General features: G+C 45.5%; 1 protein-coding gene and 1 long non-coding RNA gene across 5 annotated transcripts in view; one reads left to right on the top strand and one right to left on the bottom strand.

Annotated features, from left to right (window-relative positions):
* The window catches only part of Hsd17b2 (hydroxysteroid (17-beta) dehydrogenase 2), a 58,049-nt gene that overhangs the window by 436 nt on the left and 35,005 nt on the right, over nt 1–22,608 (bottom strand). For both annotated transcript variants that reach the window (XM_006530703.1, NM_008290.2), the window contains exons 3-4: nt 16,078–16,263; nt 5,272–5,409 (exon numbers count right to left, since the gene is read on the bottom strand). In XM_006530703.1, the coding sequence (XP_006530766.1) occupies nt 5,272–5,409; nt 16,078–16,263 (324 nt within the window). The remainder of the gene's footprint in view (nt 1–5,271; nt 5,410–16,077; nt 16,264–22,608) is intronic.
* Gm31774 lies at nt 10,116–16,120 on the top strand. 3 transcript variants are annotated; one of them, XR_003947600.1, is made up of 4 exons: nt 10,116–10,547; nt 11,112–12,974; nt 15,752–15,875; nt 16,040–16,120. It is a non-coding gene; the product is annotated as a predicted gene, 31774 (long non-coding RNA). The 3 variants fall into 3 exon arrangements; XR_388081.4 differs by having other exon boundaries at nt 11,112–11,346; nt 12,673–12,974; nt 15,752–16,081; XR_003947599.1 differs by having other exon boundaries at nt 15,752–16,081.

Here is a 22,608-nt window from a genome sequence, read left to right as displayed (position 1 = left end):
AGAAGAAAGCAAGGCTCAGATGCTGGGGAGACAGGAGATCCTGAACCAGGAAATCCTCCTGCTAGGAAAGATGGGTGCTTGTGAAAGGCCAATTTTCTTTTATTTTTTTGAGATTATAATATAGTTTCCACCACTTCCTTTTCCCCCTTTCTTCCCTCTAAGTCCCCCCCTTATGCCTCGCCTTGAACTTTTCCAGATTTATAGCCTCTTTTTACAGAGTCCGTATAATGCTACTCCATCTATGTATGTTTCCAAGGGTGACCACTTAGACATGCCAGAGCAGAGGGGTGAAGCCCACGAGGCCCCAGACCTCTGGAATTACAGGCAACTAAGGGATGCTGAGAGTGAGGGACAGAGCGTTTGCCAGGGAAGCACACACCAACGAGTCATCTAATGGTCATCTCTGTGCATTCCGTATACAGTGAGTGCTTTGAAATACCACTGATGAGTGGTTCGAAACCTGCATGTGACACCGGAGATATGGTCCAGTGGTTAAGAGCACTTCCTGCTTCTGCAGGTGACCTTAGGTTCCCAGCACACACACGAGGTGACTCACCACTGCCTGTAGCTCCATCTTCAGGACATCGGACACCCTTGCCTGATCTCCCCAGGCATAGACGCATGGGGGTGCACGTGCAAACACTCACGCACACACATGCACACATAAAATAAATCTTCTAAACCTACATATGAATGAAGATGGACGGTTGGAAGTTTCACAAACTGAAGAGCCCAGCGAGTGAGCAATCAGTCCAAAGTGAGAGCAGTGCTCCCTTCAAGGTCCCCTCTTAGAACCTCTCAAGTGACGCTGTCCTCACTAAGGGCAGGTTCGTTCTGCCTGTTTTGAGCACTTAACTGTCTGGTGTCAACTTTTTTGCTCAACATTGTGTACAGGAATGTGTGTGTGTGTGTGTGTGTGTGTGTAGTGTTTGTGTGTGTAATGTGTATATATGTGTGTGAGTTGTATGTGTATGTCTCTGTGTATAAGTATATATATATATATATATATATATATATATATATATATACATACACACACACACACAAGTGTATATGTGTGGGTGTGGTGTGGGTGTGTGTGGGTGTGTGGGTGTGTGTATCTGTATGTGTGGTATATGTGTATCTTTCTCTGTGTGATATATATATATATATATATATATACACACACACACAAACACACACACATATGTGTGTGTGGTGTATCTGTGTTTGTATCTCTGTGTGTGGTATATGTGTATGTTTCTGTCTGTGTATGTGGTATATGTGTGTGTGTGTGGTATGTATGTGTATGTCTCTCTGTGTTTAATGTGTATATGTGTGTGAGTGGTATATGTGTATGTTTCTCTGTGTATAATGTGTGTGTATGTGTGGTATATGTGTGTATCTCTGTGTGTGTAATGTGTATATGTATGGGTGTGTGTGTGATGCATTCACATGTGAAATGCCTATTCTTTTTTTTTTTTTTGGTTTTTCGAGACAGGGTTTCTCTGTATAGTCCTGGCTGTCCTGGAACTCACTCTGTAGACCAGGCTGGCCTCGAACTTAGAAATCTGCTTGCCTCTGCCTCCTGAGTGCTGGGATTAAAGGCGTGCGCCACCACGCCTGGCTGCCTATTCTTTTTATTGTATAGCTTTACATTGTAAAAATATTGCCAAAACTTCTAGATATAATATATTACAATGAAACTTTGTCTTGCTTTTCTGTTTGCAGCTCTTACCAATATGGCTGATTGGCGCATTATAGTACATGTCTTTTGTTGGTAATTATATGTGTAAAACATAATGTCTACAATGTAGTAGCTAATATATGATCTATTCTGTGTGCATAAATATGTAAATACACACACAGCATGCACATATAACTTATTAAGTATACAAATAGTACCTACTTCTGTACTGAGAATTTAGTACGCAGCTTAAAATATCTTCTGTGTGCAATTTTAAACATTAAATATGTTTTTAATATAAGTTCAATACATGTTTGAATTTTATTATGTAAATGACATAATTAGATAGAAATATATCTTAACATGCTTGTTCGTTACATGAAATTAAATAAATTTGCTTTAAAACATAGCAGTGATGCTTGCTTATTTCATAAGTGAGTAATGAGGAGATGTGTGCATGTTTAAAATCAGTCTTCTTTGATGGGACTAACAGTTTTGCATGCCCCTCTGCAATTCCTCCTTATTCATATACTTATGCATACAGAAGCCTACATTTTCTTTTATCAGGAAGGAACAACAACAACAACAAAAAGGTTGTATTCTACATTTTCCTGGTCAAGGGCTGTAGATCTGAGTTGTAGTTTGAAGCAGAGCAATAGACTTCTCTTTGAACAGCTTTCAGGCAGCCATTTCCCTCTACAGCACTGCCAGCCAGCTCTTGCTAGGTTTTGCTGCTACAACGCTGAAGTTCACAAACCCACAACATAGACGTAAGCATTATTTTTGCAATGTCTCCAAAGAACACTCCAAAGTGCAGACAGCAGTTTAAAAGCTCGGGGTGTTTATTATTATTATTATTATTATTATTATTATTATTATTATTATTAGAATAGCTACTACCAGGTTACCCCTCAATCACCATGGACCCTCACACTCTGTCTTGCTAGCTGGCTGGCAGTGGGATGCACCTTCACTTGCTAGTGTGTGAAGCGCCTGTATTAAGTGTTGAACCCCCGAAGCCCAGTGATTCTTGGAGAATGTTAGTGAGCATCTAGTGGCCTATTTCTCTTCATGAAGGCACAGCACTGTAGGCAGAGAAATAATTACCCAACAACTGATCTGTGGGTTGAACCCTGCACAACCCTCTTACTTGTGTGTCATGTCTACTCTAACACAGCTCTCCAAGCCCTGATCAAAGGACAGAGAATTTTTGTCTCTTCTCACTTCATTGACTTTTAAAAATTACAGTTATCAATCCATATATATATCCCAATATATATGAATATATATGAATGTTATATGTTATATAGGGGGTGAGGATGACCTATGTATGTATCTATGTATCTATGTATATCTATCTATCTATCTATCTATCTATCTATCTATCTATCTGAATGTTATATATGGGTAAGATCATTTGTCTATCTATGTATCTATGTTTCTGTGTATCTATATATGTATCTTTGTATCTATCTATGTATCTATCTATGTATCTATCTATCTGAATGTTGTATATTGGTAAGGATCATTTGTCTATCTATGTATCTATGTTTCTATGTATCTATATATGTATCTATCTATATATGCGTCTATCTACCTATCTATCTATCTGAAAGTTGCATATAGGTTAGGGATTATTTATCTATGTATCTATCTATGTATCTATGTGTCTTTGTGTCTATCTATCTATCTGAGTGTTGTATATGTGGTGGGGATGGCCCTTTTGCCAAAATGCTTATGTGGACACCAGAAGACGACTTGCAGAACTAGTTCTCTTTTACCACTATGCAGGTCCTGGAGTTAGAACTTAAGTCATCAAGCTTGGTATCAAATGGTCTTACCCACAGATTCATCTCTCCCACCTCTTCCTGGACTAACCATATTTGAGAAAACACTGTATAGAGCCCCCAAACCCACTCCCTCTCGGTGACAAAGCCACCAGCCTTTTGTCAACCATTGCCTATTACTTTAGGCACACATCACCCATCCACCCCCTGGCACTGTGGAGCCACATGCTGTCAACCCAACCTGCATCAAAATCCCCTCTTTGCTTTATATCAGCTCTGTGGCTGGAATTTTTCTCACTACAAGAAAAATAAGGAGAGATTCCATTGCCTTCTTCATAGATGAGAACTGAGTGAAATGGTACAGGAAATTAGCATGTTTAATACATGCTGGCATGCAATGCCTTGGCTATTTTTATTGTAGGGCATCATTAAAAAAAATACAATCAGTGTCCTTGATTGTTTTCAGAAGCTCCACGCCAGTTTCTTTCTAAGTTCCTTTCGTGCTCTCACCTTCAGTTAAATAAGAACTCAGGGCATCACCATGTAGACTAACCTCTGTTCTCTGGCTCCCTGCCTTCAGTGAGCTCATCAGTTAGGAACTACAAATGGAGATAGCCTGGTATGGAAGACAGAGCACAGATGGAGGCACTGGAGATCTGTCCTCCGACTCCTCCCCACAACATCATGCCCAGAGCCTGCACTTGGACATATTACCCTCCTTGCCTCACTGTTCTCACCTGGAGCGTGCCAATTAATCCTGTCCTGTATAGAATTAATAAAGAACTAGATGAGATTCCCAACAGTACAATTACATTTTAAGAAGATGAAAGTGCTGAGTTCACCAATTTGCTCATTGTACAGTACAACACACACACACAGAGTTGCATGTGCACAGTGAACTTCAGCTACACCCAACATAGATGACTTGTAAAATTACAATGTTGGACAGAAGAATCTAGGCAACAATAGGAATGTACATATTGACCCTCCAAGCCAGTGAAGGCAAACTTCTGTCTGAGGGTGAATAACTTGTCTTAAACCTTCAAAGAAAAGCCAACACATAGCTGTTATAAGATGAGAGGAGCTAGGTAACTTTTGGAGAAGGGAAAGAGTTGTAAAAGGTCTTCTAGGTGCTAGTTTCTTTGTTGATCTAAGTACTTGAGTGCTTGTGTCAAGGTGTTGATCTAAGTACTTAAGTGCTTGTGTTAAGTTGTTAAATGGTTAGTGTCATACCTTTTCCTATGTTTATGATATAGTTCTTCTGTCGAGGGGCCGAGTCCTAAAGTTTCCCCCTCCACACTGATCAATCCTTAGTACTTTTGTGTTTGTCTGACTTGGCTGAGCCTTGCTCTCCCCATTCCCCCCGCCCTCCCGCCCCATTCAAACATCCAAGTTGGGGCCAGAGAGTGGGATCGCTCTGCAGTTAAGAGTTCTTGCTGCTATTGCAGACGGCCAGAGTTCAGTCCCTAGCACTGACATAGGGTGGCTTACAACTGCCTATAATTTCAGCTCCAGAGGATCCAGCATCTTCTTCTGGCCTCCCACACACCTGCACCTATGTGCATGCACACACAAACAGACACATGTTTACACACATAAATAAAAATAAATTAAAAATAAACTATTTAAAACACCCAACATGATCAGCTTCAAAACTTAGCTCCTACTCAATCAAATGAGTCTTCACTCCCAATGCCTGTGTGTCTTCACCTCTGACAACCCTGGAAGGTTCAGTGGAGTCATAACCGATGGAGACGAACATCTCGCGGGGTGCCTCTCAAAGTGACAGTTACAGAGCTCTTGGGCTCGGATACCTACTTGTTTTGAAGCCTCCGGGTTTGATGGTCACAACTTTAACTCCCCATTTGTCAAGCTCCTGTCTGATGATTGTTGAGAACATGGTTAGAGCTGCCTTTGTGGCTGCATAAGCTGATGTCATTTGAAGTGGAACCGTGCCTATGGAAAGAATGGGAGATTAAAAAAAAAAAAAAACAGGGTTTGGCCGGGCGGTGGTGACACATGCCTTTAATCCCAGCACTTGGGAGGCAGAGGCAGGCAGATTTCTGAATTCAAGGTCAACCTGGTCTACAGAGTGAGTTCCAGGATAGCCAGGGCTACACAAAGAAACCCTGTCTTGAAAAATAAAACAATAAATAAATAAATAAATAAACAAACAAATAAATAGATAAATAAAAATAAAAAAGGGTTTGATATTTTCATTCATTCACCCAATAAATATTTAAAGATGGTCTACCAGGAACGTATGTCAACAGTGACCAGGTCAGGGAAAGGCATCCACGGCCCTGCTGAATCCAGGTGAAGACATGTTCTTGGTTGGTTACAACATCACGGGACCTTTCAGGGTTCTATGGCATGGACGTATTTATATCTAAATGAAGTGTGATTGGTGTGGGAATGACAGCATCTGCCCACTAGCTCACAGCCTTCAGTTTTAGCTATGTTCATTCCGAAGTTCTACCTAGTGTATCGTTTTGCGGGGTAGGATGGGGGCCACCCTTCAGCCCACCATGGCAATATCCACCAAGTTAGACACAATACTAGTCGCAAAAAGGAGCAATGTATACTATGGTGGACTATGGGGCATTTCTGAAAAGAACATGAGAAATATCTTAGTCTGTGATGGAACAAATAGTCATTGCCCTGCCTATATAACATTTAGCTTAGTATGTTGAGCCTTAAGGTGGGTCAGGTTGCAGGGCAAGGAGGGAGCTTTACAAGGGAGTCTCAGCAGAAAGAGGAAAGAATGAGTTATCTCTTTGGGATAAAGGGCCCTGAAGATCTGATTAAGATGCTACGATCACTAGCCAAAGTTGTCAGACTAGAACTGTGCTTTGAGAAGCTGGAGAGATGGCCTAGTTGGTAAATCGCTTACCATGCAAGCATGGAAACCTGAATTCAGACCCCTAGCATACGTGTAAAATCCATGTGTGATGGTGCATGTCTGGAATTGCAGCACCAGAGAAGCAGAGACAGGCGGGTCCCTAAGGTTCATTGGCTTAGTCAGCCCAATGGAGCCGATGCACTCCAGGTTCTGTGAAAGACGCTGTCTCCAAAAAAATAAGGTAGAGAATGAGCCAAGAGGAGCCCTGACATCAAACTCTAGTCTCTGCACACCTTTAATCCCAGCACTTGGGAGGCAGAGGCAGACAGATTTCTGGGTTCGAGGCCAGCCTGGTCTACAGAGTGAGTTCCAGGACAGCCAGGGCTGCACAGAGAAACCCTGTCTCGAAGAAAAAAAAAAAAGCAAAAAGCAAAAAACAAACTCTAGCCTCCTCATGCACCTGCACACAGATACACACACTCATATGAGCATGCACACACACCTCCCACACATGTACACACAAATAAATAATAACAATGAACAAATAATAAATAAACAAAATGAAATGGGCCCTAAGTCTACACAGGGGTTTTTTTTATAAGAAAGCAAAGGATGGGACACCAGAGGTGCAGAAGGGAAGGCTCTGTGAGGGCAGAGGCACAGGTTTGTGGTCTGCTGGGAGAAGCCCAGCAGAAAATGGAAGCAGTAAAGTTAAACTCTCCTCCAGAGACTTCAGGAGAGGCAGCCCTACTAAGTCTTTCATCTTGACGTGTGGCCCTCTAGAACCATGAAAGAATACACGTCTACCTTTAAGTCACTTGGTTTGTTGTAGGAACCTGATCCAGGTAGGTTCCAGGTGGGGAAATGGCACCGTGGGGGGAATGCAAACATCCAAGTCTCGCAGCATGACACTAAGGAAGCATGACAACATACCCAGGAAAACGGGAACCAGAACACAACACATTGTGGAGGATCCTCGTGGCCAAAGGAGTTCCACTTGGTGAATGCCTAAAACTGATGTATTTATATGGTAGGCTACAACTCAGCCACTAAAAGACATGAACTTAGTATGTGTAGCCACAGGGAGGTCTCAGAGTAATTATAGCAAGGGAGGGAGCCAAGCAAAACTGAGTGTGCACTCTTGGTTATAACTGTATTCATGTAAATTCTAAAAGATGCAAACTAATCTATAGTGGGAGAAACATATCCCTGGTCACGTGCAAGACGGAAGAGCGACAGACTTGGCTGTGTTCCCTAAAATGTTGATACTGAACCTCAAGCCTGGAGGGATGGCTCAGCTGTTAAGAACATACAGTGCTGTCGAAGAGAATCTGAGTTCAGTCCCCAGCGCCTAGGTTAGGCCATTGTTCACAACTGCTGGTAACTACAGCCCCAGGGAATCTGATGCCCTCTTTTCACCCCTGTGGGCATGATACCCACATGTTCATGTACATACACATTGACACAGGCACATTCATAATTAAAAATAAAAGCAAAACCTTCGACTGGACCACTAGACCCCAGTAGGATTGTATTTGGAGATAGGGACTTTGTAACATGATTACAGCAGAAGGATGGATCCCTCATGGTGTGGTTTGTGCCCCTTTAAAACGAGACACTAATAGTTTCCTTGTTCATATTCTCTGTCTCTGTTTCTATCTCTGTCTCTCCATCTGTCCGTCCGTCTGTCTGTCTGTGTCCACAATAAAAGAACACAGTGAGAGGGTAGTGCCTACAACCTGGAAGACAGCCCTCACCAGGACCAATTCCTCTCAGCATCTTGACTTCAGAATTCAGCCTCCAGAACTGAGAGAAATACATTACTGCTGCTTCAGCCCCCTCCCCACCCCCCACCCCCCAGTCTGTGGCACTATGTTATGGCTGCCCATGCAGGCTAATTCAGGAGAGGACATGGAGCAAGAGAAGGGGATTGGAAAGGCATAGAAAAGATCCTCTAAGCATGTTGGCTGTAACGCCAGTGCCATGGGGGATGTGCGCATGTCTAAAGTTACCTGAGTGAGTACTTTAAATATTAGCTGTCTAGTGTACATCCATGACATCGCAACTCTTAAAACTTAGAGAGGAGAAAGCTTCAACAGCCTGTGAACATTTTAGCAACAGCAACGAAAGCCATATGTGCCTGTTATATTACATTAAGCCCCGCAAAGTGGTTAGTAGGCCACAAAAATGGCAGGGTTGTGTGGTCAGCATCACAGATCCAACCCTGCATGGATATTCCATGTTAGTAATGAGGACCCCTGTTGGGGTCAGAGATGGTTCACTGTGACCTAATTAATTAGGTGACTCTGACCTAATTAATAATTTCATCCATGGGACTCAAAGCTTGAATGGGTTTCAGAAGACAGTGGAACTGTGGAATGTAGGGGACGGATAGGAGGAAGCCAGTCGCTCAGAGGGTAATCTGGGGGCTGTGTCATGCCTTTGACCCTTCCCGTTGATAACCTTCTCTTCTTCCTGGACACCATGAAATGAACAGCCTCTTCCTCCACAGACTTCTCCTGCCAGGGTGTTCTGCCTCAACACTGGTCTGGAATCAACAGAGCCAGGGACCATGAGCTGAAACCGTGAGCTCAGAAAACAAAAGCATTCTTCCTGATAAACTGTCAGCCATTCTGTCATGGTGACAGAAAACAGACTAACTCAGGATCTGAGGGGGATGGGCAAGGAGTAAAAAAACAAAGTCACAGCAGGTTCCCAGTCTGAAGTCACATGCCCCTCTCTCACCTGACCTTTAGTTCGTAAATTTTAATTTAGATTTTATTGTAGTAAAAACCCTGTTTCTGTGGCTGTAATAAAACACTCTGAGCAAAAACAGCTTAGGGGAAGGAAGGGGTTGTCTGGTTTAGACTTCCAGGTGACAGTCCATTATTGCGTGAAGTCAGTGAGGAAATTCAAGCAGGAACCTGAAACAGGAGCAGATGTTGCTTCCTGGCTCATCCTTTGCTCCTTTTCTTGTACAACCCAAGATCCTCTGCCTAGGGAATGCTGCTGCCCAGAGTGGGGTAGGCCCTCCCACATCAATTAATAATCAACACATCCCCTCACACACACACACACACACATACACAGACAGACACACACACACAGACAGACACACAGACATGCTCACAGACCAATCTGATCTAGGCAATGACTCTCCCAGATAACTCCAGGCTGTATCAAATTGACAGGCAAATGCTAAATGCTCTAAGAGCCACTTTTAAAAGGTAGAGTGTTGGTAATATGATTAACATTGCACACCAGATTTATAGAGCTTGCCCTTCATACATTACTGGGACACTAAAATTGTTATTGGCTGGCTAAACAAAACATCCCTTGTTATGATCTAAATGTGTATTTCCCCAAATGTTACATTGAAGCGGAAAACCCCAAGGTGGCTGTGTTTCGAGATGGGAAAGGGAAGTAATTCAGATTAGATCACAAGAAGGGAGCCTAACCTGATATCAGGTGCACCCCCCCATCTCCCCCCCCCCCACACACACACACTGGTGACATATAGAGATAGTAACCAACTTCAAGCTGAGAAGAGGACTCTCACATTTCTCTTATTTAAGCCACTTGACCTATGGTATTTCATGATGATAGCTCTGATTGACTAACACATCCTGTCAACAGGATGACTTTTTTTTAATCAGCCACATACAGGACCATAGACTCCTCCCACCTCTCCTAGGTCTTGATAGCTAACTTATTTATGTACACACTAGGAGCAAGGTCCCGACAACAATCCTCTCAGTCTCTGTTCTGCCTCTCCCTCTCCTTCTCCCTCCCCCTCTCCCTCTCCTTCTCCCTCCCCCTCTCCCTCACCTCTCTCACTGTAGCTCCCTCATTCTCTCAGTGTGTGTGGTGTATATAGTGTATATATGTGTGTTTGTGCACATGTGTGCACGTGTGTCTGGAGGCTTCCTCTGACACTCCTCCCATTGTTTTTAGAGACAGGGTTTCTCATTGAACCCGAGATTACCGATTAGCCAACAGGCTAGCCAACCAATAAATTCCAGTAACAACCCAGCACTGGGGTCACTGCCTTCACTGTCACCTTGGTTTTTGATGGGATCCACAGGTACTCGTGCTTACAACTGAGCCAGTTCCTCAGCCCCACCCCACCCCTGCCTCTGTGACCCACTCAGGACATTGTCTCCCTGCTCTTGGGTCCCCCTGCTCATCAAGAGGATGTGAATTTGCCCCTCCCTACGAATAAGCTGGAAGTTGCTCTTGCCCGATGCCCTTGGTAAGTTAGTAATGTGTCCTAAAGGTCCTACTGGCCAGTCTTGATTTGTTCTGGTGTCTTTAATTATGCATGTGTGTCTCTGTGTTGGCATGGGCATGCGCACATGAGTGCATGAGCCCCTAAAGGCCAGACAGTCACCCTGAACCGGGGGGGGGGGGGGGGGGGTGGGGGTGGGGGGGGGTGGGGGGGGGGGTCACAGGCAGTCGTGAGATGCCTCTGCCCAGTGTGGGTACTGGGAACCTAACTTGGATCCTCTGCAAGAGCAAAAGGAGCTCCTAACTACTGAGCTCTCTCCCCAGCCCCAGAATCACCCCCACTCCCTTTTTAGCTTGAAGCTAAGGTGTGTTTATATGGGAATTGAGCGTTTCAAATACATTTCCTGTTAACACAGCAGGGGGCAGAACACAGCAGCCTTTCCCAGAGACTACAGGAGAAAGGCTCCAAGGTCACCACCATGGCTCATTCACACCCTGGATGACTCCTAGCCAGAGCTACCCAGACCTAATCTTAGGAGAGCACCACCAGGTCTCTCTCATCTCTCACGTAGCTTCTCATTTTTCCAAGATGGGCTGAAACTGATTCTGGGAACAGAGTCCATTCCTGTGGCCCAGTTTCCTACACGGAATTCCAACCTCTTCCCCTGAGCTCCGGAGAGTCAGGCTTGCTGATCCCTCTGCGGAACCTCGGCAGAAACTTCAAACAGCATTTGATGGTCTCCTCGTCATTTGAAGATCTGAGACTCTGCCGAGCTGCTAGGCCTGGGTGTTTGTGAATCCTCCTCATTCTACGGATGTGGAAGGTGGGAGAGGTGGGGAGGGGGGGGGGTTGCAAATGTCCCCTGAACAAGGTAGCCACCATATGGACAGGTGGCAGAGCACACGGATTTGTCACCAAGAGGAGATGGGAACCGCTATTAGTAGAGATTCAAGGACAGGGATGTTTCCAAACTCCCCACAAAGCTAGCATAGACTCCTGTTCCAAGTGTCAAGAGATCATAGGTAGGGAGTAGCTTGCCTACACATCCCAGTGTCTTTGAGACTTTCCAGGTTCTCCATCATCTCCCTGTGACAGCTGAGACTAAAAGCTGAGATAAGTGAGCAGCCTGCCCCTTGTCACCAGCTGATAACAAAAGAGCAAGGTTCGAGACCCCTGAAGCCCAAGTCCATTCCAGAAAAGGCTGTGCTCAACCGTTGTCAGTCACAGACTGTGTATCTGTGTACAAATATTTACTCTGATTTCCTAAAAAGAAAACTAGCCAGGAAATGCTTTTAGATCCCCCCTGGACAATTACAGTTCTTTCCCAATTCTTTAAATACTTGGTTAAATATTGATCCAACTGCCTTGCTGGGATTAGAGTCGGCGAGCGAAACTTGTGTGGGAGAGGTGATAGATAGGCTACTCCAGGGGACTGTGTCCATCATTTTGGTAAAGTATAGATGTATCTTTCCTGTAAAGAAGCAGTGCCAGGCCTAAGAGGCATTGGATCTGCTGCCCACATCAAGCAGGGTGTATGAGCTTCTGTTGCTGCTATAACAAAACCAGCACCAACCTAGACAATGTCTGTGGGAGAGGTCTTACTTTGCTCCTCAGAGCAGCAGCCCCCTCAGAGCAGCTCTGGTCTCCTTGGTGCTCTTAGTTGTGCAGCCACAGACAATTTGAATAGACTTCCTGCCTTCCAGCTCAGCTCTAGCTGGCTTGTAGAGAGATCCACAATGGTAACAGAGATTGTGGACTCCAGTCTGATAGATCCAGATAGCTAGGATCCCTTTTGGAGAGAAGATGCTGGTGACTGGCTCCCTATTCCTCCCTCCATGATCACTGCTTCAAAACAAGAAACCAGTAGTCGCGGACTTTTCCAAGATAACTTTTGTTATCACTTTTGCCAAGAACTCCACCAAATTGATGTCATAAGGAGTACTGACTCCCATGGATATGTAGAACCATGAGTTTTCTTTTCTTTTCTTTTCTTTTCTTTTCTTTTCTTTTCTTTTCTTTCCTTTCCTTTCCTTTCCTTTCCTTTCCTTTCCTTTCCTTTCCTTTTCCTTAAAAAAAAAAAAAAGAATAGCTTCCATTTATTTGTATATGTATATGCCCATGTGAATTTCTATGCACCTCATACATGCAGGAGCCTGCAGAGGTAAGAAGAGGGTATCAAATCCCCTGGGGCTGGAGTTGCAGAGGGCGGCGACCTGCCCTGTGGATCCTGGAAGTCAAATTCAGGTCTTATATAAGAGCGGTAAGTGCTCTAACCACTGCACAACCTCCCCCCCCCACCACACACACACACACAAGCGTGTATACCTATGGAAGCCAGAGCTCAGCACTAAGTGTCTTTCTCACTTTCTCTCCACCTTATTTCTTTAGACATGGTCTCCTTGAATCTGGAGCTTGCTCATTCATCTAGGATGACTAGCCAATGAGCTTCAGGTATGAGCCTGTTTCTATCTCTCCAGTGCTAGGATTCTGGGTACATGCTGCCACGGCTGGCTACTGAGGATCCAAATGCAGACTGTATAGAATAGGCCATTTCCATTGCCCTAGGCTCTTTTGTTTTTCCCCCTCAAAATAGTCTTTATTATATTACAAAATCCTCCGTGATGGTTCCAGACATTCATTCCTCTTTGTGGCTTCTGCTGAATTCTTTTGTTCCTTATCAAATGGATGAAATTTTGTGCCCTTTTCAGGAAAGCCCCATAGGCTGATCTCATAGCTTTGCGTGTCTTGGAGCATTTACAGAGACTATTAAGATGAAACAGAACAGACAGATATTAGGAAGGCAAGCTTGGGAGGCCCCGAGTCCATCTGATTCCAAACACAATGACCTGGTACTGATGCTAAGAAAATGTAATGGTGAAGTGAGGTGCAACTCCACGCCACTGGAGGTTTCGAATAGGAGGGAGATACTGTGGTTCATCTTAACACTCTGGAAAGCTATGGAGACAGTAAGAACTTCTGGCCATCAGGGTATCAGAGCCAAGCCCAAGGCACACAGGAGAGCAGCCTGCAGGGGTGTGATTTCTTTCTTTCTAAAAGATTTTAAATTATGTACATGTGTATGGACAGGTGGCCCTGAGTCTGGAACTTCTAAAGACCAGAAGGGAGTGTCAGGTCCCCCTGGGGCTAGAGTTACAGCTGAGTGTGAGCTGTCCTACATGGGTGCTGGGAACCAAACTCTAGTCCTCTTCAAGAGCAGTGAAGGTCTGTAACCACTGAGCCATCTCCTCCATCCCTGTTACAAGCTTTTAAGCTTCCCCATCCGGGCTCCATTTTCACTCATTCACAAGCTGGCATGTCTTTTTTTTTGCTTTGTGTGTATGTGCACATGTGTGCACACTTTCCTGTGTCTGCAGGTACTCCCGGGTGCACACATGTATGGAGAGCAGAGGATAACCTCAAGTGTCATTCCTCAGGTCAATAACATGTGTGTGTGTGTGTGTGTGTGTCTGTGTGTGTGTGTGTGTGTCTGTGTGTGTATGTGTCTGTGTGTGTGTGTGCCTGTGTGTGTGTCTGTGTGTGTGTCAGTGTGTGTGTCTGTGTGTGTGTGTCTGTGTGTGTGTGTGTGTGTGTCAGTGTGTGTGTCTGTGTGTGTGTGTCTGTGTGTGTGTCTGTGTGTCTCTGTGTGTCTCTGTGTGTGTGTATGTGTGTGTCTGTGTGTGTGTGTGTGTGTGTGCGCGCGCACACGCGCAAGAGACAAGATTTCTCCCTGGCCTGGAACTCATCAAGTAGAGTGTGCTAGCTGTCCAACAAGCCCTGGGGTTCCATCTGCCTCCTCCCCAGTGCTGGGGTAATAAGGGCAATGCCACCACACCTGGCTCTTTCATGTAGATTCTGAGGATTGACCTTATGTCTTCATGACCGTATGACAAGCATTTGACAGACTAAGCCCACCTCCCCAGGCCTTTGTTTTGATCTTGAACCATTATGGTACCCAAGCTGACTGTAGAGGCAATTAAGTTCCAGATGAGCTCATTATGCTCCTTCCTCAGCCTCTCTGGTGGAAGGATGCGGGCAGGCGCCACAAGGCATGACTGTATTTGTTCACCTTGTGTATGGATGCTACTTCCTGCCTGGTACTGGGTGTACAGCACATGCGAGGTGTTAGAGAGCACTTAAACTCTTATGAATGAAGGGACTGCCTGAAGCAAGAATGGAGACAGGAAAGAGAAACGCAGGCCCGTCAGTGTGCCAAGGAGAGAGCTACGGTCAGCCACATCAGGAACGCAGAGAGCGCCCTGGGACTGGGCTGCGGTCAGCCACATCAGGAACGCAGAGAGCGCCCTGGGACTGGGAGGGATGAGGTTCCCAAAGGGTCTGCAGCTATAAAGGCCAAGTTGTTCAGAATGAAGACGAAGGTCAAGTGTTGCCTGTTGTGTCGGGCTGGGCAAATGGCTTAGCCGCGAAAGTGCTCACTGTGCAAGCATGAAGATCCAAGTTCAAACCCAGCCCCCTCAACTTTAAAAAAAGGGGGGGGTGTGGGGGGGGAGGAGAATGATAGCACATCCCTCAGTGCTAGGAAGGTAAAGGCAAAAGAGATCCTCAGAGTTTGTTAGCTGGCCAGTCTAGCTAAGTCAGTGAGCTCCAGGTTCAATGACAAATCCTGTTGCCCACCCCCCAAAAAGGTGGAAAATACCTCCAGCCCCTATTTTATTTGTACACACATGAGTTTGCACGTGTATGCACGCACACACACACAGACACACACACACACACACACAGACACACACAGACACAGATACACACACAGACACACACACACAGACACCTACACACACACAGACACACACACAGGCACACACACAGACACACACACACACACACACACACACACCAGTATCAGAAACCTAGCTGCACCTTTTCCTTTTACAAACTTGACTTAGCACCAATCTCAGGAGGAAGGATCTGGGAGTCCAGAGCCCAGTCCCTTTAGATTTCCTTCTTATCCATGCAGAAACCCGAGAAAGAACTCCAGAAACTCTCCCAAAGCTGAGGTAGGCCTGGGGAACTCCTGGTAAAAAAATGTCTATGAGAGAGGGCAAGGCGTGATGGCCCGGTCAGAGGCTGTTGCTTATGGAAAACGAGACGGCTGGGTTGTTGACACATCTTGGACCCAACCAAGAAAGGCAAGGACAACATCTGGTTCAACCCTAGTGGATGGACTCAGGGTACCCAGGGCGCACACAGAGAGACATTCTTCATTCTTTCAGCTTACAGGAAATAGCAGTGTGCTATGCTCAGAGAGGGCCAAAGACAGGCTTCCCACAGCACCCAGTGACCTGGACTGTGAACCTAGCTGTCCTACGTGTTGGAAACTCTCCAGTGATGAACACGGTAATTAACAGAAAGTGGAGAAGAGCTTTCGCATGAGAGAATTTGAAAGGAGAGGAAGGTCAGCTGACTCTGAATACATAGGCTGACTCACTGCAACCCAGCCCTGCTTTTGTGCCCCTTGCTCTCTTGGGTAGTCCGAAAAGAATGCAGTACATGTCTTGTAGCAGGTGCCCAGTGGCTGCGTGCCAACACGTTGACTTGCCTCCCATGCTGCTGACGTTCACCAGCCTCCCCTTGGACTTTCTAAGTAGAGGCAGAAACGCCTTGGTGACCTCGACAGTTCCGAAGAAGTTCACGGCCATGCATTTTCTGTAGATGCTCATGGGTATGAGTTCCCCGTCGATAGGTAAGTGGAAGACCCCGGCATTGTTAACCACGGCCCACAGTCCTGGGGACAGAAAAAAAAAAGTATCTGTGAGGATGGGAGAAGCTGGAACATGTGGCTAGCTTCACACATCGAGTTCTGGAGCCACCAAACCTCTTTAAAAGTAGATTTCAGGCACAATACAAACTTTCCAAACTTGGTCTCTTCCTATGTACGCAAACCACCCCCATGGTGGGGCAACGTGAAGAGAACAAATGTGTATAGTATTAAACAATGATTTCAGAGATCCTGTACCTTTAAAGTATGTTTATTCTGTGTGGGAGAGAAGAGCATGCATGTCACGGTAGGTATGTCCAGGTCAGAGGACATCTTATAGGAGTTGATCCTGCCCTTCCACCTTGTGGATGGTATTAACTGCACTCAGATCATTAGCCTTTCCTGCAGCTACCATTATTCACTGAGATGAACTGGCAGTCCAGTCCTTCTCTTGCCTGGTAGCCCCTTTCCTATAGGAAGGAAGCTGGATAGTCACTATTTATGGAAACCAGTGGGACTTCAGGATGAGAGTCATAGTGCCACAGTGTGCCAGGTTTTAAACCAGCAGTTCTCAACTTGTGGGTCTTGACTCCCACGGGGGCCGTGCATCAGATATCCTGCATATCAGATTTTTTTTGCTTTATTATTCATAACAGTAGCCAAATTACAGTTATGAAGTAGCACTGAAGTAATTTTATGGTTAGGGAGTCACCACAACACAAGGAACAGTATTAAAATGTCTCGGCATTAGGAAGATTGAGGGCCACTGCCTAGTACCTCCTCCAAGGAGTATAGAAAGACATCATTAACACTTCAGGATGACATGCCTGCATCCTTTCCTCATCTCTAAAAGCCTAGCAACAAGAAGCAAAGTCTCAACAGCTGGGTGACTGTGATGTCCTAACACCATGAGCCCTGCTTCCTGGCTAGGACAGTGTGTCGCCCTGATGAACAACAGAATCACAGCACAGCTGGTTCAGACATACACCTGGCCCAACCACTGGGAATTCTGAGTGGTCATGAAGTGGGATTTGAGCATCTGCCTTTCCAAGTTCCAAGAGACGTAATGCTGGAGTTCTGTACCGTCCCCTACCCCCAGCAGTACTGTCTAGCCCTCTGGGTACATTAGCATCTTCTGGCTCAGACAGCTCTTCCAGCCTATTTGATCAACCTGTGGCTGGGGAAGAGAAGGACCCAAAGACGAGCAGTGTTTCAACCCTGTCAAGAGTACACTTGGGAACTGTCCCTTAAGGAAAGGGCGGGAATGAACGAGTACAGTAGTTCTAAGGCAGGCAAGAAAGGAGATAGTTTAGCATGAAAATTCTACTCGCTCTGTGTTATTTACACCTCCCCTCTTGTAACAATGAGCTTGGAAGCCTAGTTTCTTTATCTGCACATATTACACACAGACACACACACACACACACATCTCCAAACAATACACCTAGCAACATCAGAAACCCTCCACCTGCACAGTGCTACATGTAGTCTCATTGCCCAACATCAGTATAAACTCCCCACCCCTGGCAATAATCATATTCACACAGTTTCTATTCATGTATATTCTCAACACATCCAGGTATGAAGAATGGAAGGGCTGACTCAGCCCAAACTGGTATTGGGTGTGGATGCAGTGACCTTTGAAGAAGAATCCCCTGTTTATCGCTTCATGCCTCATCACAATTGGGTGTGGCTTTGGTTAAATGTCAGATGCATTATGGGAAGGAACATGTACAGTACCGAAGTGGTTACGTAACTGTAACTTAGCCAACCAATCAAAATAGAGAAGCACCCACACCGTGTTACTTAGTAACCAACCCTTCCTTCTGCTGAGGCCTCTTAAAAAGAGATGTCAAGCCATAGCCTAGGGCCTGTGAATATTTCCACTCATGTGTCAGTCTTGACGGTGTATCCTTCTGAAACCTGAGCTATCACTCTTCTATTCCCAATAAAATTAGTTTGACAATCTGAAAATTCGGTTGAGCTTTTATTTTCAATTCTTTGGCTAAGAAGACAAGAGCCCAGAAACACCCAGGCCAGACCCATCACCCCAGGGTAAGAACCCCATAAGGATTTGAAGAGTGGGGTTCTGGAGAACACGTGGAACCTAGGAGGAGCAGGGGTGACAAGACCTGGGGGTGTTGAGATTTAAATAGACCCTCTAGGTTCATGGAATTCCAGCCTAGCATGGGCAGCAGATCTCCAAGTGTGGTTCACCCCTCACCCTCAGCAGCGTTGGCATCTCAGAACTTGTTAGAAATGTACCCTTGGAGGCTAGGGATGTGCCTGGATGGGTTGAGTGCTCAGTGAGCATACGCAGAGCCCTGCGCTCAATCCTCGGCACTCCATAACCAGGTAGGGAGGTGCACATCTCTAATCCCAGTACTTGAGAGGTGGAGGCAGGAGGATCAGAAATTCAACCCCATCCTTGTCGATACAGAAAGTTTGAGGCCAGTCTGGGATACTTAAGACCCCACAATTACAAAATGAAACTAAAAAAGAAGAGAGAAAGACAGAGAGAATGAGAGAGGGAGAGAGAGAGAGAGAGAGAGAGAATTTATGTGTTTGAGAAAGAAAGAGAGACTGAGAGGCAGAGGTGGACAGAGGTGGGGGAGGGAGGGAGGGAGGGAGGGAGGGAGGGAGGGAGGGAGGGAGGGAGGGAGGGAGGCTTCGTGCACTGTGAAAGGGGTGTCAGACTCCCTGGAACTGGAGTTACGACTGGCTTTGAGCCATGATGTAGTGCTGGAAACCTGGTATTTCCAGGTCTTCAGAAAGAGTAGCAAGTGCTCTCCACCACTGGGCATCTCTCTCTCCAGACCGAGGCTTTGATTTTTAAGGGATCTTGCAGTTTCAATAGCAAACCTCTTGGTGCTGGGCTGCAAGGTCAGTTTCTACATTTAAAGATGTGCAAAGCAGGGGAATCATACTTTAGCTGGTGTTGGTGATTCTTGACTGTGACCCCAGCACTCTGGAGGCAGCGGGATTGTGAATTTGAGGCCAGCCTAGGGTGCATAGTGAGATCCTGTCTCCCAACACCTCTTTGGACTTTTATAAGAACTCAGATGCGCACTTCCTGGCTGTGGCCTGAAGCGTTCACTTTCCCTGTCTTCCCCGATTTCTTTTTCACTCTTTATTGGAAGTGGTTTTTTTCCTTCCCTCTTCCCCTTCCATCCATGCAAATCCCTTCCTTTTCTGGCTCTCATTCGAAAACACACTCTAAGGGATAATAATAAAATAAAACAAAACAAAATAAAGTAATGAGAGAAAATAAAAACTAACACATTCAAATTGGCAAAAAAAAAAAAAAAAAAAAAAAAAAAAAACAGACAGAAGGAAAAGAGCCCAAGAGAAGGCACAAGAAATGGAGACCCATTCATTCACACACTTAGGAATCTCGTAAAATACTAAACCGGAAGCCATCATATAAGTAACAACTGTTGCTGTCTTCAGACACACAAGAAGAAGGCGTCAGATCTCATTACAGGTGGTTGTGAGCCAACATGTGGTAGATAGGATTTGAACTCAAGACCTTCAGAAGAGCAGTCGGTGCTCTTACCTGCTGAGCCACCTCACCAGACTGAAGCCATCATATATACAGAAAGGACCTGGTGCAGACCCGTGCAGGCCCTGTGCATGCTGCCTCAGTCTGTGGGTTCATATGACCGTTGCTCATGCTGATTTAGAGAGCCTTGTTTTCTTGGAGTCCTCTATCCCCTCTGACTCTCACACTCTTTCTGCATTCTCTTCCAGGGTTCCCTGTGCCCTAAGGATGGAATTTGATGACCCTGACATTTGAATGGCAGGTAATTTTCATGTTCAAAGGTCATTCTCCATTCATGGGTCAATGAGCCAACCAGAGTAGGTGGCAGGCACATCATGATGACAGCCTCCATTGTCTCTTTGTGTTTGGAGGTCCCATCTTCTGGATCTTCATAAAATATGTAATAGGTGACTGGGGACTATTGTGCCATTAACAGAACTTACTGCTAATATCTAACCATGTCCTGATACCTTTAACCTACCAGAGAATTCTAAACTGGCCAATAAGCGCATCACACCAGTGGATCTTAGCTTGGTACTAATTAACATCAGTTAGCAATGATCAATAGGTTAACAGGAAATCAACAATATGCTGTGCAGGAATACAACCAGTCCTCCAGGAGACTCTTGTTTAGGGCTGAGTATACAAAGATATCTCACTCTCTGCATAATGTCTGGCTGTGGGTCCTTGTATTTGTTCCCTTCTGCTACAGGAGGAAGCTTCTCGAATGATGGCTGAGCAAGGCACTGATCTATGAGCACGGCAGAATGTCATTAGGAGTCATTTCAATGCACTTTCTGTAGCCTGACTCAGGCCTGCAGAAACCTCCCACTAGTAAGTTTGTTAGCCTCTGCATCTACTGTGTTAAGCTTATTCAAAGTCAGTGCTGTAGTCTGAAAGGGAGTGGATCACATCCCCACAGTGCCTGTCTGATGACAGAGACAAGGTAGTTGCAGCCAGGCTGCACATGAGGACCAAAGGGAGGGCCAAGAGGAAGGGTTGGCCATCAAGACCAGATGTTCCATCCTAAGGAATCTAAATACTGCCCCAAAGATATGACAGAAGGCTCAAAACCCTGGCATCTCTTTTGCCATGTCATTGAAAGATGGTTCTAAGCCAAAACCAAACTGGGTCACAAAAAATAAAATTACGTTTCTTGAGAGCCAGAGTTTGCAATCTCAGGCAGGCACCGAAGGCTGTGAGCCCTTAGCCGGGAGGAGGCCTGATCACACAGAAAAAGTAGCAGCTCTTAAGACAGGGATGAGTACAGCACCACTCTGCCTGATGTGGGTCAGTCAACACGAAGCCTGAGAGAATGTTCTGGAACAGGTATCATCCGACTTTTCTCTGTCGAGAGTTCTTGTGGTCTGGATATGAACTGTCTTTCCAAGGACTCATTTAGTTCCCCAGTGCAACGCTTAGAGGTGGGTCTTCACAGAAACAACTGGATCATGAGGAGGGTCTGACGAACCAACTAATGGGTTAATAACTATACAGACTACTGGGGACAGAGTAGGCACTGTGGAAGGTGCAGCCTTGTTAGAAGTGATCACCTCCCCCCCCCTTCCATCCTTCTCCCTCCTATTCCTGTCCACCATAGGCACTATGGAAGGTGTAGCCTTGTTAGAAGTGATCACCTCCCCCCCCCCTTTCCGTCCTTCTCCCTCCTATTCCTGTCCACCATAAAGTGAGCAGCTTTGACCTACTTCATGTTCCCTGCCAGGATGCCCAGCCTCATCAGGGCCCAGCAGCAATGAGGCCATGAACCCAATAAGTCTCTCTTAAACTGTTCCTCTTTCTCTGGCATTTGCCACAATGACAAAGTTCAGAGTATAAAGGCCAAACCTCTTGTAAGCCCTTGGGCTTCACCTCTGCCATCACGGCACAAGTGAGTATAGAGGTAAAGGCTGTGTGAAAGCAAAAAGGAGAGGCCACATTCATGTGAACTTCTAATTGTGAACCCTGACGTTTGAATGACAGGTAATTTTCATGTTCAAAGGTCATTCTTCATTCATGGGTCAATGAGCCAACCAGAGCAGGTGGCACATCATGATGACAGCCTCCATTGTCTCTTTGTGTTTGGAGGTCCCATCTTCTGGATCTTCATAAAGTATGTAATAGGTGACTAGGGACTATTGTGCATCAACAGAACTTACTGCTAATATCTAACCATGTCCTGATACCTTTAACCTACCAGAGAATTCTAAACTGGCCAATAAGTGCATCACACCAGTGGATCTTAGCTTGGTACTAATTAACATCAGTTAGCAATGATCAATAGGTTAACAGGAAATCAACAATATGCTGTGCAGGAATACAACATGGTTACCAGTCCTCCAGGAGACCTGCCGGTTTATCTACAGATTCTAGATGGTTTTTTTTGTTTTTTGTTTGTTTTTTTGTTTTGTTTTGTTTTGTTTTGTGGTGATCCTCTGGCTCCATTTCTCTTTAAGACAGAAGTTGGAGAAACCTGGAGTGTGCAGGCAGGCAGGCTGCTTGTCCTGGGCTAGGGGACAGCTGCCTCTCAGGATGCTAACTGCAAAACGACAGGAACTCATAACATGACAACTGAGTTCCCATGTCCGTTCGTGCCTGGGTACCACTACAACATTTCCGTGTCTAGAACTCATCGCTCCATCACTACAGATGGTCAGTGCTGCCCTATTGGGTATCACAAAAGGATTCTGCATCCAATGTCTCCTTCTATAAGGCATCATTAAGTCAGACTTATGAGTGACATGTGAGGCCTATTGTATGGTCAGAGATCAGGCTGGGAAAATGTTCTAGAATAACTAATACTCTTGTCAGAGGATTAGAATTTGGCTTCAAGC

This window comes from Mus musculus, chromosome 8, assembly GCF_000001635.26.
Source record: "Mus musculus strain C57BL/6J chromosome 8, GRCm38.p6 C57BL/6J".
Lineage (NCBI taxonomy): Eukaryota > Metazoa > Chordata > Mammalia > Rodentia > Muridae > Mus > Mus musculus.
This window is presented reverse-complemented; position numbering and strand designations above follow the sequence as displayed.